Source organism: Oncorhynchus nerka, linkage group LG22, assembly GCF_034236695.1.
Source record: "Oncorhynchus nerka isolate Pitt River linkage group LG22, Oner_Uvic_2.0, whole genome shotgun sequence".
NCBI classification, from domain to species: domain Eukaryota; kingdom Metazoa; phylum Chordata; class Actinopteri; order Salmoniformes; family Salmonidae; genus Oncorhynchus; species Oncorhynchus nerka.
Genome location: NC_088417.1, coordinates 14,193,120 through 14,208,119, shown reverse-complemented (window position 1 = coordinate 14,208,119; position 15,000 = coordinate 14,193,120). Strand labels below are relative to the sequence as shown.

The window sequence follows — 15,000 nt, the reverse complement described above, 5'->3', positions numbered from 1 at the left end:
GTAGAGTATGTTTCCATGTTACAGATAGCTACATGCTATACAACCCTTTCCATTTACAGTATGTCGGGTCATTGATGGAAAAGGAAATGTCTCTTCTCATACAAAAAAAAGGGAATGTCTCTTCTCATACAAAAAATGCAAATGCACTTCTACAAGCACATAGATATGATTGGACGCTTGTTACAGTGTAACATTAGTACTATGTTAGCTAGAATTCAGCTATAAGGTATGTTTTTCTATTCATTCCATTCAACCAACTGGAAAACCAAGGTTACTGAGAAGGAACTCAAAGCCTGGAACATTGGAGAGAAAGACAACTTGTAATGTACAGTGTCGCTACAGTAATTGCCTAGCTGAAAATCAACAAAAACCAATAAAGTCTTCAGAGATACCGGGGAAAAACACGCCAACCCCCAAAAATATATGTGAGAGAGCGTGAGAGAGAGAAAGATAAATGAAAACACCTAACTGAATGGCCAGCTCTCCCCCTACGGTAGCCTAACACACAAAATTAATGGGAAACGTAGTCGCCGAATCAAAGGCTTTATGTTCGTGGCGTGAGCAGTAATTTCTTACTTGTACTTGGATCTGCACTTTGACTTCCACTTACAATGGCGACATCAGACAAGAGGCTGATCCAGTAACACCCCTGATCAAATCAACGACACAAAGAGAAGAGCTTTTTTGGGCTCCCAAACCAAATGAATCTAGTCTGAATTGACTCTGGAGGCAGAGCTGAATTAAGACCGGGAGCTCTTAGAAATGTTCCAATCACCCACGACACCGTTTACCAGAGTTTAAACCCTGAGGGTCACAAGTGTTGGCGGCACATCCTTTATTCCCAAGAGAAAGAGCCCGTGTGACATTGGGCCTTCATCAGCCCCGGAGCCACAACACAAAAGCGTGCTCCACAACGACCCAACTGAACGACCCTCGACCCCTGATACAATGGCAGTTGGGTGTAGTAACTGTTGGGTGTAGTAACTGGCTGCTGATACCATCAAACTGTAAACATTCACCCATTTCATTAAGACCGTGGGAAAACAGGCAAACAACGAGTCCCCATTTTCCATCCTACTCCAGTTCCTCTAGTCAAATCAGATAACGTGAAGGTTCTATTGAGAACCTGAACACAGAACAGCACTTAGATGCTATTCTATAATCACATCACATACTCCAATGGGCTGCTTAGGAGGTTTGGCAACATTACTTACCACGCAGTTCATGAGACACCTGCACTTTAGGGGTTATGTATGCTAATCGAATGAGAAGCGGGAGACTAGTGCCATTAACGTATCGCAGGGTGACGCGAATGTAAACTGTGGTGAGGTGAAGACAGTGTCTGTGTACGCCGACCATTAGCACACAAACAGGGCTACGAGTGTGTGTGTGTGTGTGTGTGTGTACACCTTTATTAGGGCCGCGGCGTGCAAGTGCTGCCACCTGTCATGTAAACAAGCATCAGAGAGGACGGCTTATTCGCGGTGCGTGCTGGCTGGGTGCTAAAGGCTAACGTTCAATAATGACCTGTTACCCTAATAACAAAGGGAGTTACAGGACAACCTTGTCGAGTCTCCCAACAGACGGGCCAAATGGTCTTCTCGTCTTCCCTCTTACCACCACCTCCTCCTTTCTCCAAATTCCCTGCACTTCTTCGGGAATGACAGTGCCTGTCAGCCAGACAAATGCACATTCCATTGTTGTAATTAATTTGATTCTTGTTCTGCATGAAACCTTCCTTGTAGGATTTAATTAAGGTTTTGTTCACACGGCGGGCAGTGCCCCACCTGGCTGCTTTAAGCTTACAGTATTAAAAATGGGCCCTTCTCTCTGGATTCCCTTGGAAGTGCTTACACATTCTGTCTCTCAGTGTGTGTGTGTGTGTGTGTGCGCATGCGTGCGCATGCGTATAGGAGTGTGCGAGAAAGAAAGAAAGAAGTGCCGGGGAGGGAAGATGGAGAAGAAGCGTCCCACTCAGCTCATCCTTCATCCCAGGCAGTTACTTCTCTTGTTTTATCAAGATGTTTTACCATGGCTTCAGACAAGGCTTCCAGGGAAATAATGGAGGGATATTGGCGGTTCTGCATTAGTCACGCAGCCAGGTTGCATCCCAAATGACACCCTAGTCACATATTTAGCGCACAATGTTTTACTAAACGTTGTGCACTATATAGGGAATTGGGTGACATTTGGGAAGCCTAAACTCAGCATTTAGCTCAGCTGGGATGTAGAACTTGAGAGACCTTCAGGCTATAGGAGACCGTAGTGCTCTTTACCTTATAGCTCTTACCCAATCTAATACAACACTTCTACCTCATAGCAGTCCAGAGTATCATAGACTGTACAGATTACTACCTGATCTGTTTCACTTCAATGTATCCCAATGGAGAAATGGACCATTAGTAACGCTAATTTAAAAACTGGACAGACCTTGGCCTACCTTTGGAGTTAGCGAGTATAAAATGAAGTACAACTTTATATACTGCACAGATACAGGGAAGGAGGAGGGCTTGGTAGGTAATGGTGAATTGCCTCCATCTATCTCTCCTCAGAGACCTCTTGTTCTCTTTCCTTCTCCCCTGCCTCCACCTGTTCTGCCCTCACTGCTATAATTGGCACATGGCGCGTTGGATCAAAGACAAACTGCATTCAATATTTCATTAGAGCGCCGACTGCTCAATTTGAGGCGAGTGGCAAGCGACTCACTGTTAAACATGAGCTTGGCTCGGCGGCCCTGACTCGAACGGAGAGGCATAATCTCACACCGTTTACCATATTACTCCTCCTTAAACGGCCAAGGAGAGAGAGAGGGGGAGAGGGAGGAAGACAGAGAGAGGGGAAGAGCATGAGAGGAGTTTAGAGAACCAGATATAGGGAGAGAAATAGATAAGGGGAGGAAGTGAGAGAACACGAGGGACAGAAAGTAGAAAGAGAAAAGTCAGATTCCACAAGTCACAGAGCACCACATCTTTCTCTAAGAATCACGCTCATCCCTCTAAGGGACAGTTAATAACAAACCAAACAGCATTTTCTGGAAGTCACCAAGAAAAATCTCCTTTAGAAATCCAAGCAACAAGCTCCAAATATAGAGGGGAGGAGGGGGGATATAACTAGAATAGACAAATATAAAATGTCATCATATCTGGGATGTACAGTGCCTTTGTAAAGTATTCAGACCCCTTTACTTTTTACACACTTTGTTACATTTACATTTACATTTAAGTCATTTAGCAGACGTTAGGTCTTACTCTTGGTTTTTTTCTCTTCTTATCAATCTACACAATCTTAATTGTTCTGTTAAAAAAATGAAATATCACATTTACATAAGTATTCAGACCCTTTACTCAGTACTTTGTTGAAGCACCTTTGGCAGCGATTACAGCCTTGAGTCTTCTTGGGTATGATGCTTCAAGCTTGGCACACCTGTATTTGGGGAGTTACTCCCATTCTTCTCAGATCCTCTCAAGCTCTGTCAGGTTGGATGGGGAGCGTTGCTGCACAGCTATTTTCAGGTCTCTTCAGAGATGTTCTGTTTGGTTCAATTACGGGCTCTGGCTGGGCCACTCAAGGACATTGAGACTTGTCCCAAAGCCACTCCTGCATTGTCTTGGCTGTGTGCTAGATTCTTTGTCCTGTTAGAAGGTGAACGTTTGCCCCAGTCTGAGGTCAGAAGTGCTCTGGAGTTCATCTTTGCCTCGATCCTGACTAGTCTCCCATTCCCTGAAAAACATCCTTGTAGCATGATGCTGCCACCACCATGCTTCACCGTAGGGATGGTGCAAGGTTTCCTCCAGACTGGACGCCTAAGAGTTCAAACTTGGTTTCATCTGACCAGAGAATCTTGTTTCTCATGGTCAAAGTCTTAAGGTGTCTTTTGGCAAATTCCAAGCGGGCAGTCATCTGCCTTTTACCGAGGAATGGCTTCCGTGTGGCCACTCTACCACACGGCCTGATTGGTGGAGTGCTGCAGAGATGGTTGTCATTCTGGAAGGTTCTCCCATCTCCACAGAGGAACTCTGGAGCTCTGACAGAGTGACTATCGGGTTCTTGGTCACCTCCCTGACCAAAGCCCTTTCTCCCCCAATTGCTCAGTTTGGCCCGGCGGCCAGCTCTAGGAAGAGTCTTGGTGGTTTCAAACTTATTCCATTTAAGAATGATGGAGGCCACTGTGTTCTTGAGGACCTTCAATGCTGCAGAAATGTTTTGGTACCCTTCCCCAGATCTGTGCCTCGACATAATCCTGTCTCGGAGCTCTACGGACAATTTCTTCGACCTCATGGCTTGGTTTCTGCTGACTTTCACTGTCAACAGTGGGACCTTAGACAGGTGTCGGGCTTTCCAAATCATGTCCAATCAATTGAATTTACCACAGGTGGACTTAGATCAAGTTGTAGAAACATCTCATGGATGATCAATGGAAACAGGATGCACCTGACCTCAATTTCAAGTCTCATAGCAAATAGTCTGAATACTTATGTAAATAAGTATGTTTTTTTATTTCTAATAAATTAGCAAAAATGTATAAAACCTGTTATTCACTGTCATTATGTGTCGATTGCTGAGTTGTTTCTTCTTCTTCATTTTAGAACAAGGCTGTAAAGTAACAAAATGTGGAAAAAGTCAAGGGGTCTGAATACTTTCCAAAGGCACTGTGTGTGTTCTCTCCCTATGGACATTTAGCAGGCTCTTATTCAAATCCAAGCCAGGGGTTCTTCTGCGGAGCTTTCACCCCTCTATTGAAAACAAGCAGGTCACACTGAAGCCAGCTCACATTCCTTCATGAATGCCATCCTTTTTGTCTCTAAAATAACTGTTTCTTCCCGGAATCACATCATTTGTTGATCCATTGCGTGTTTTCAATCAAAGCAAATGAACTGAACAATCAACAGAGTTGGAAATAGTAAACCAACTGACATAGTTGACCCAAGGCATCATACACAGAGTGCATCGCATCATACACAGAGTGCATCGCATCATACACAGAGTGCATCGCATCATACACAGAGTGCATAGCATCATACACAGAGTGCATCGCATCATACACAGAGTGCATCGCATCATACACAGAGTGCATCGCATCATACACAGAGTGCATCGCATCATACACAGAGTGCATCGCATCATACACAGAGTGCATCGCATCATTCACAGAGTGCATAGCATCATACACAGAGTGCATAGCATCATACACAGAGTGCATAGCATCATACACAGAGTGCAGAGCATCATACACAGAGTGCATAGCATCATACACAGAGTGCATAGCATCATACACAGAGTGCATAGCATCATACACAGAGTGCATAGCATCATACACAGAGTGCATAGCATCATACACAGAGTGCATCGCATCATACACAGAGTGCATCGCATCATACACAGAGTGCATAGCATCATACACAGAGTGCATAGCATCATACACAAAGCTGCCGTCACCATCACAGTAGGCTTTTAGCACCACCGTACCACGGTACAGATGAGGAATTTACATGGTGTCAACAGTGCCTTGCAAAAACAACTGATCTAAAACATGGAGAAGAAATGGGGAAATGAGCAGCACCGACATGACCACGGACAGAGAGGATCATGGGAGTTGACCTGTTGAGGTGGATTCTGGAACAGGGTTAGGCCAAGAGGCGAGTTGGACACAAAACTGACCCCCTCTCATTGTCTCACGCCTGCGCAGCTATTCTGAAAATGGGACGGGTTAGTTGGCCATTCCAATGGAGCAATGCTACTCAGGTTACAGAGAACACAGTTTCCCTCTTAGTCAATAAAGCACAAAATACTCTAGAAAGCACAATACAAGGAGAATACGGAGTTCTCCATTTTTTATGTTTATGGACAAATATAGTAGTATCTACGTCTATAGGTTTTCTAACTGTTTTATAATAGTAGTCACTGATCAAGGTCCCCTTTCAAACTACAGCATTGGCTGGAACGTGGTCACAATTTAGAAAGAAGCATTTTGCCTCATTTGAGTGTCAGTTTTTCAATAAATTTAGACCAATTATATATGTTACCCATTATTTATAAATGATCTGGTCAAAATGTTTGCAATTCCACTTTGATATTGGCAATTGGACTTCAAATTGGATCTTGAGGTGAGTAGATTAGCCATTAGCTTACATTAGCTGCTAGCCGTTAGCTTACATCAGCTGCTAGCCATTAGCTGCTAGATGTTAACTGCTAGCCAATGTTAGACCAATTAAGCCCCGGCTGGCAGTTTGAAAGGAGAGAAAAGTCACCAAGATGTTTCATGCATGGTAAATAAAAGCGTTGGTCGCAGATGGAGTAAGCATGGCACTAAGCGTTTTCAGTCACAAAGTGGGTTACTTACAGGTAGTAAGTGTAGGAGTGATAGGTTCTTCTGCCCAGTGGGGTGGTGGTAGGATATAAGCAGTGGTGGGGGACAGGAGGGGAAATGGAATGGAAGGAAAGGAAAAGGAAAAATATTAATGTACTGGAGAAAAATATAGAGAAATGAAACCCCCGCAAAAAAACACGATATGGAGGCATAAAAGTGACGTTTTTTACAAGTACGACTGTGAGGGCAAGGTGGTTGCTTGGAGGTACAACGTCATGCGTGGAGGGGTAGAGGGTGAGGGCCCACAGAGTTACAACATTCAGTTACAGTGGGTGGGCGGAGTGACCTGTTGATTGGCAAGTCAGGTGTGCAGGTGTTGCAGGAGAGAATTGTGGGTAACATAGTGCATTAGTGGCAGGTTGACGTTTATTGTCATGAGTCTTGCCCTGGAGGCAGAACTGAGCGATTTCCGCTAGATGGGCCAGCTGCAAAGTCAAAATTGGCAATATCTTAAAAATGTAGGAAAACAAATATTAGCTTTTTGGTTTTAATTTCAGGTTATGGTTAGGTATTAGGGTTAGCAGTATGGTTAAGGTTAGGCTTCAAATCATATTTTATGACTTTGTGGCTGTGCCAGCTAGTGACCATTCTGCAGAGTTGCCTCCAGGCCATGACAATAAAGGCCAGCCTGCGCCTCAGTGAAGGTGATAGGTTGTTATTGAGATGATACGTGGGCTGTAGTGTTATTGGAGAGTGGGCGAGTGCAAGAAGAGGACAGGGGAGGAAGCTCATTGGAGCTGTGTTTAGAGAGCAAGTTTATCAGGAACTGGCTGGAATAACATGTTTGTACAACAGAGGTGGCTTTAATATTCATAAACATATTCCTCTCCTTTCTCTTACACATGTACTGTTTGACAATCCAACAACAAACTAGAACATTGGGCAGTAATAACAAAAACAACACGAATGTTGACACTAGTTATTACTCTAAGACACAAGCCTCTACATTTTCTTACACATACACTGTGTGACCATCAAAGACACAACTAAACCATTGCTGAAGTGGTTTGGTCCCTGATTCCCTGAATGACTGAAATAAAATACAGTTAATAAATCATGAAGGTCATCATGATTTAATGAAGAGTCATTGGATTGAAATACAGAACAATAGTTATACTGACAACTGTACAGTATGAAACCACTTTACGACCCTTCAGATCAGGGGTTCCGAAATGTTTTCACTCAGGCCCCCATTCCAGCATTGGGGAACATCCTGTGCGCCCTCCCCAGTTTTATTTTAGTGCAATATCAAATCAAATAAAATCACATTTATTTATATAGCCCTTTGTACATCAGCTGATATCTCAAAGTGCTGTACAGAAACCCAGCCTAAAACCCCAAACAGCAAACAATGCAGGTGTAAAAATGTAAAAATACATTTTGCCATGTATAATGTGGATTCATGTGATATTTGAGTGACTCAAACATTACAACAAAATCTAGAGGCTAAAAAAACACGAGCTGACATGGGCTAGATGATCTGGACATTTCTGTTATAAATATCTCTCTACAGTATGTAATGACTGACATGACAAGAGGAACTGATGATTCACTACCCAATTTAGAAATTGCACCTTGTGCATTCTACTATTACAACTTTCAAGCCTGCTGGTTTCCTGTTCTACCTGATAATTAATTGCACCCACCTGGTGTCCCAGGTCTAAATCAGTCCCTGATTAAATGAGGAGTAAAGTTTGAGGGCTCTAGATACTGAGAGCAGGGTAGAGCTCATACCCCAGAGACATCTGCCGAAACTCCCATTGCGCTACACCCGTGCGTGTGGAGGAAGTTAGTCTATCTGCTCAGCATCCGTTAGTCTATCTGGTCGGCATCCGTTAGTCTATCTGCTCAGCATCCGTTAGTCTATCTGCTCAGCATCCGTTAGTCTATCTGCTCAGCATCCGTTAGTCTATCTGCTCAGCATCCGTTAGTCTATCTGGTCAGCATCCGTTAGTCTATCTGGTCAGCATCCGTTAGTCTATCTGCTCAGCATCCGTTAGTCTATCTGCTCAGCATCCGTTAGTCTATCTGCTCAGCATCCGTTAGTCTATCTGCTCAGCATCCGTTAGTCTATCTGGTCAGCATCCGTTAGTCTATCTGCTCAGCATCCGTTAGTCTATCTGCTCAGCATCCGTTAGTCTATCTGCTCAGTATCTGTTTGTCTATCTGCTCAGCATCTGTTTGTCTATCTGCTCAGCATCTGTTTGTCTATCTGCTCAGCATCCGTTTGTCTATCTGCTTAGCATCAGTTCCTGGGGCTGCTGTGTAGTACCTGCCACCCCCCACCTCTCCCTCTTCCCCCCTCTTTCCCCCTCTCCCTCTTTTCCCCCTCTCCCTCTTTTCCCCCCCCCCTCTCCCCCTCCCCCTCCCCTCCCCCCTCCCTCTCCCTCTTTCCTCCCCCTCTCCCTCTTGCATTGAACTAGGGCTAATGTAAACTAGCCTGCAGCTACACAGCCACAGGCATCTCTGGCTCTTTGAAAACAAATAGTGCTTTCATACATTTTTTCCCTCTTATCTTTGCTAGTTTTTCCTGCCACAAGATAAGCCCCTGAAATATTTTCCTATTCCCATTACCGAGGTCATTAATACAGTGGCATTTGTTTTAGTGCATGGGGGGGGTATTAATATTTCAATGCATACCGTATAGCAGTGCCATTAAACAGTTTTACATGGTGCTTATCAGTGTCATGAAATAAACAATTTAGCCTTGACGTTGACGATGCAGGGGGTTTTGAAGGTGAAGGGACAATCAGAGGGAATTCATTTGATTTGGCCTTTCATGTAATTTCACGATGCACACACGTCTCCTGTTAATCTACAGCATCAGGGTAACGCTGGACCTCAGGGAGCATGGAAACATTCAAACCTTCTTTCAATACACCAACTCTTGATGTGTTGACAAAGGGCTCTAATGTAGACAGCAACACATAGTATACAATTGCAGACTCTAAAAAGTTGTACACTAATTGCACACAAATGGTCTGTACAGAAATGACACAGATCGTGGAAATAGTATTTTTAGTGGCTGCATCTGTACCATACAGGTGACAGTACAAAGACAGTTTGGGAGTCTGACCTTTTCTTCATGACCAGCACCACGCCGAGGAAGATTATGACGAAGAGGAGGATACCAGCGATGACCCCGGCGATCTTCACCGTGTGGTCCGTCTGCTTCTCCGGCTCCACCGCGTCAGGCTTCCTGGTCGCAGCCCCTGGTGGTCAAAGACAATGGGTTACAACCGTCACCGGGCGGCCATTTTTGGATCCATGTCATCATCATCATCATTAGGGTTGTCACGTCATTCACTCCTTTCTCATCAAGGACTCATGCAGGGTTAAGACAACACCCGTTACCAGTGAAACGTTGACGATGTAAGAGGGAAAGGTTTTAAATGAGAAGGGGAATTCCTACACTGTTGTTATAGTTCATTACGCCAACGCTGTCTTCAAGTCTATCGGATGGTCTAACTCTGTGGTTAGGAGTTGGAAAACTCCAGCAACGTACAATCCGTTTTCCATATGGCAGGAAAAGACCAACCTTGGAATACTGATGCCTTACTGTGTGACAATTCATACTATGCTAAGCAGGCCTCTATCCATGTTACATTTAATTCCATGTGATGAAACTGATTTTTGACTGACGACGGTGAAGTTCACAGCTGCATGTTCTCTCTGGCCTCCAGAGCTGCTCTACACTTCAGCCGTGCTTTCCCTTTCCCTCGTCTGTCCTCCAGCCTCCCTCCTGGCATTATGTGTTTACGCACTACATTCTTTCCCTCCATCCCTCCCCCCAATCCTTATATGAAGCAGTAATATGCCCTCGCCTCAGCTCCTGCACCTGAGAGTTCCAGATAAACTCATTAACTGTCCCTTTTTACACACTCATTGTCTTCGGGCGAGACAAAGCTCGAGCACGTTGCCTCTGTTGCGTTTGGATATTCAAATCTGGGTCATGTTCTGTAGTGTGGTGAGCGGCAGCACACAAACAGGAAATAAGGGGGAATACTAGGGAGCAATTTATTCCCAAAGCAGGAGGTGACGGGTGATCACACCGAGGGCCAAGACATTTCAAATCTGTTCCAATGAGATAACCAGGCCCCTTGCAGCGTCGCAGAAGAGCCACTGTTTCACTAGTACTGGGACCTTCCCCTCTGAGGAAGGGAGAGATGGAGAAGGAGAGAAACAAACAAGAGGAGAGAGAGAGTTCGAGAGATGAAAGGGGGAGAGCAGGATAGACCGAGGTAGAGGAGAGAGGGAGAGAAAGAGGGAAGGAGACAGAAAGAGAGAGGGAGCCTCCTGCTCTCCAGTTTACTGTATAATGTGATGGAACGTCAACCCGCGGCCTGATGAACTATCCATTTCCTCACGCTAAATGAGTTTGGGATGAAAAATAGTCAGGACACGTCGCTCAATTTCTCCCGGCCCCCCCATTTCCCCCGGCCCCCCAATCTATTCCTCCCCGCCTCCACCACTACTTCAATCAAAGGGTGACAACATCCATCACTATCGTTGTTACCGCTGTGACGGATAGGGGGGCTAACAAACGGGTGGCTTATTCCACGGTAACAATTTGTTTTACTCCGAAGGGTGAGTCTGTGTGAAGTGAAGGGAGAGAGGGTAGGCTTGGAGTACAGAGGGCCCAGGAGAGAGAGGGTGACTTCCCTCCAGGTTCCATACCAAGGTTGACCATGTCCTTGGACGATAACAATCTGTTGGGTGCTTATATTTGTCCTATTGAAACGTGTTTTTTTTGCATATCCCAACTCTCCCCGAGACTCTCTGAGGGGGAGTGTCACAGTCAGGGTCAGCCATTATCAACACTGAACCTGGAGCAATTAGAGTCAAGGGCACAGACAGATTTTTTTCATCTTGTTGGCTCAGGTATTCAAACCCAACGACCTAACTGCTAGGCTACCTGCCGACCTTCAATGTTGAGTCCAGAGGGGGACAGACAGTCATTAGCATTGACCTACCAGGCAGGCAGTCTCTCAGTTGGTCAGGTATTCAAACCCAACGACCTAACTGCTAGGCTACCTGCCGACCTTCAATGTTGAGTCCAGAGGGGGGACAGACAGTCATTAGCATTGACCTACCAGGCAGGCAGTCTCTCAGTTGGTCAGGTATTCAAACCCAACGACCTAACTGCTAGGCTACCTGCCGACCTTCAATGTTGAGTCCAGAGGGGGGACAGACAGTCATTAGCATTGACCTACCTACCTACCATATAAATGTGCATAACACTAGATATAGCTCTCTGGATAACCAGAGCGCTATTGAGGGGTCTAGGTGGTGAGGAAAAGGCCTTCAAGGAAAGCAGTAAGGACGACTTCTGGCTCCTATCAGGTAAACCTTGCGTGGGCAAAAATACAGAAAACATTGGTTGTTCACATGTGAACAGAAGTTTCAAATATATTCCCAAGCTAAAAGACTGAACAGTCAAGGTCAGCTTGACTCCCTTGGTATCTCCAGTTTGTTCGGGAAACGTCAAAACATCTCCAGCTGTTTTGGACTTTCTAACCATTTACTTTCACGCCAAGCTTTTCTACTTCAAATCCTCTCCTTGACATCTCTGTTTATGGGTCAAAAGCAAACTGAATGCCCCAAGAGGCATAAAACACTGGTGCTCTTTAAGTTTAAACGGCAGATATCTCCGGCTTTGAAGAAGGGAGTGAAGCTTTCGGGCTTTCAGGGAGTCCGTTTCATGTCAAACTCAAACTATGCGAGGTGCTTTGGGGGATAGGGTGTTCCTCTGTAACTCTGTGTGGGAGGGTGTGTAAACGTCGGGGTCTGAAACACCACAAGAGCTGGTTAACACACAGCGGCCTCCGCTGCATACATTTATCATGTTCCTGGGACGTAAACAGTGTAAATAAAACAAATGCTGATATTTAACTTCCCCTGGCAGGTCACTCCTATCTACACGTTGTTGTCCATGTCGCATTAAAACTAGACGTTTCTGACTCATTTTTTAGAAAATGTAAACTGGAGTTTAACTGGTAGCAGTTGGTTTAGTGTGTGTGTGACTGGGTGTGACTGGGTGTGACTGGGTGTGACTGTGACTGGGTGTGACTGGGTGTGACTGGGTGTGACTGGGTCTGACTGTGTCTGACTGGGTGTGACTGGGTGTGACTGGGTGTGACTGGGTGTGACTGGGTGTGACTGGGTGTGACTGGGTGTGACTGGGTGTGACTGGGTGTGACTGTGTCTGACTGTGTCTGACTGGGTGTGACTGGGTGTGACTGGGTGTGACTGGGTGTGACTGGGTGTGACTGGGTGTGACTGGGTGTGACTGTGTCTGACTGGGTGTGACTGGGTGTGACTGTGTCTGACTGGGTGTGACTGGGTGTGACTGGGTGTGACTGGGTGTGACTGGGTGTGACTGTGTCTGACTGTGTCTGACTGGGTGTGACTGGGTGTGACTGTGTCTGACTGTGTCTGACTGTGTCTGACTGGGTGTGACTGGGTGTGACTGGGTGTGACTGTGTCTGACTGGGTGTGACTGTGTCTGACTGGGTGTGACTGGGTGTGACTGGGTGTGACTGTGTGTGACTGTGTGTGACTGGGTAGAATCATTTGGCTTCTTGTATAAACAGAAGGAGGAAAGATGTCACCTGTCCTTTGAAGCCGCGCCTGCCTGGTAAATATTTTAATGTAATTTTCTGACAGCAGGTTGAGCAGGTCGGCTTTGCCGTGCATGCCAGAGTGTGCAGCTTCTCGGTTTCATGCTCGCTGCAGAGGCCTGTAATGACCCCCCCACACTCACAACTCCTACATCTGCCTTGAATGAAAATGAGCACATTCTATGTTTTTTCAACACAACCAGGTGTTCAAGGTACCAAATCCCATGTCACACTATCTGTAAGATATGAATAGGATAAATACTGACCGAATGGCAGGTACAAATACAAAGTGGAAGATATCTGGTAACCTAGTTTACCCTAGACCGTCTCTCAAACATGGCAGGGCACATCTTGTTAAGACTTAAAGAGACACACGCTACAAAATGTAACAAACAGATGTTAGAAAACATTAGAATGCACAAACAGACATACATTATGAATCATTAATCTTGGCACACACACACACACACACACGAGGAGAGAGAGAGCTGGGAAGTTGTAGTGGTGGTCTGACCTGTTAGTTGGTTGTCGCCAGCCGCGGGGGCGATGCGTATGTAGGGAGTGGTGAGCTGTGTCACGATTATGGCGGCTAAGGCAAAATAACAAGTTGTTCCAGGCCAACATGCAGGATGTAGAGGGAGAAGGAGAAGAAGAAGAGGGCAAGGTTGAAGCCAAGAGACTCAGGAAAACATCCTTTATCACACAGAGCAGAGAAACGGTAGGAGGGAGAGAGATGCTTCTCTCAGGGAGGAACAGAAAGTTACAGAAAGTTCACAAGCTTGGCATTGGTTTTGTAACAGTTATGTTTCCATACATTAGTAATCATCCCAGAAGCTTGGTTAATGACTTGTTTGTGTTGTGTACTCGTGAACAGCAGGGAGGGAACTAACACAGGAATTTCATACAAACCTGAGGGAGCCATTCTAGAGATATGAGACTGAATATAAACATTCTGCTAGAGCCACTAAAATCCTCAATATTCAGTTCAGGCTCTCTCACTGTCATGGTTATGGCCTTCTGTATGAGCAGTTTGTCCCGCACCACAGCCCCCTCTGGGGATCTGATTGGCTGCCACCGCTATGACTGGCAGGTACCCCGAGAGGTGCTGAACCTATTAGCAGATGCTACTTTAATGCGCCAACGCTCAGGTCCAATAAAATCTGATTAACCGCCATAAACTATAACGAAATCAAAAAAAAAAAGAAGCATCAAAACAGTCCTTTCATAATCTATGATGGGCAAGAGGGGGATTCTAAATTCAAACATGCTTAGCATCTGTGGCTAAAAAGGATTGGAAACAACACAGGAACTAGTGCTCATTAGCATATACCATTATAGCCCAGTCTTGGCACCGTAAGAGAGAGAGAGAGAGACGGCATGTAGTAAGGAAAATAGATGATCTACCATCTGTACACAGTTACATTGCTGATCGGCGGCACACTAATGCGTAGGGAACTGAGGAGGCCGCAGCTTGTAAGTACCTCCGCTGGATGCTAATATGCAAATATTTCAGATTTCTGGGCCAGAGAACTCTGACCATCTGCGGCAAATCAAAATGCTTACCCTTTTCTACGATTGTTCGACATTTCCTGTGTTGGGGGGGTAATGGTTTGTGAGAGGTTGAGTGTGTGCCTTTTAGCTAGCCTAGCTCAGTCATAATGCCTACGGGCTAGTAGCACTATACACGGCATATCAAACTACAACACACTTTAGAGTGAAATAGTGACTTCATTTATTTTGGTGGACATTTTGGGGTTCTCTTAGAAACAAGACAAACAATTATACTTGACTCCAAGGTCTAAGTTATTATTTTTTTTAAGTGCAATTTTAAGTGAATATTTTACCTAATTTGCTATTGTTGTTTACTTAAAAGTGACGTGAGCTTGAAATTATCAATAGGACACAGCTCAATGCTTATGACTGTTAACACTTTACACAAGCACACACTATCAAACTGACAGAAGGAGAAAGGTGAGCGGCCAAAGAGCAAACATTCATTTTTGAAAAGCATGA

The 15,000-nt window shown here is 45.1% G+C and overlaps 1 protein-coding gene across 10 annotated transcripts in view; it reads right to left on the bottom strand.

The window, feature by feature from the left end:
• Nucleotides 1-15,000, bottom strand: part of LOC115123979 (receptor-type tyrosine-protein phosphatase mu-like) — a 399,895-nt gene that overhangs the window by 117,135 nt on the left and 267,760 nt on the right. For 3 of the 10 annotated variants that reach the window (XM_065006960.1, XM_065006962.1, XM_065006965.1), the window contains exons 14-16: nucleotides 13,502-13,576; nucleotides 9,444-9,579; nucleotides 6,341-6,370 (exon numbers count right to left, since the gene is read on the bottom strand). In XM_065006960.1, coding sequence (XP_064863032.1) covers nucleotides 6,341-6,370; nucleotides 9,444-9,579; nucleotides 13,502-13,576 — 241 coding nt within the window. The remainder of the gene's footprint in view (nucleotides 1-6,340; nucleotides 6,371-9,443; nucleotides 9,580-13,501; nucleotides 13,577-15,000) is intronic. The other 7 variants (XM_065006963.1, XM_065006970.1, XM_065006967.1 and 4 more) reach the window with 3 other exon arrangements.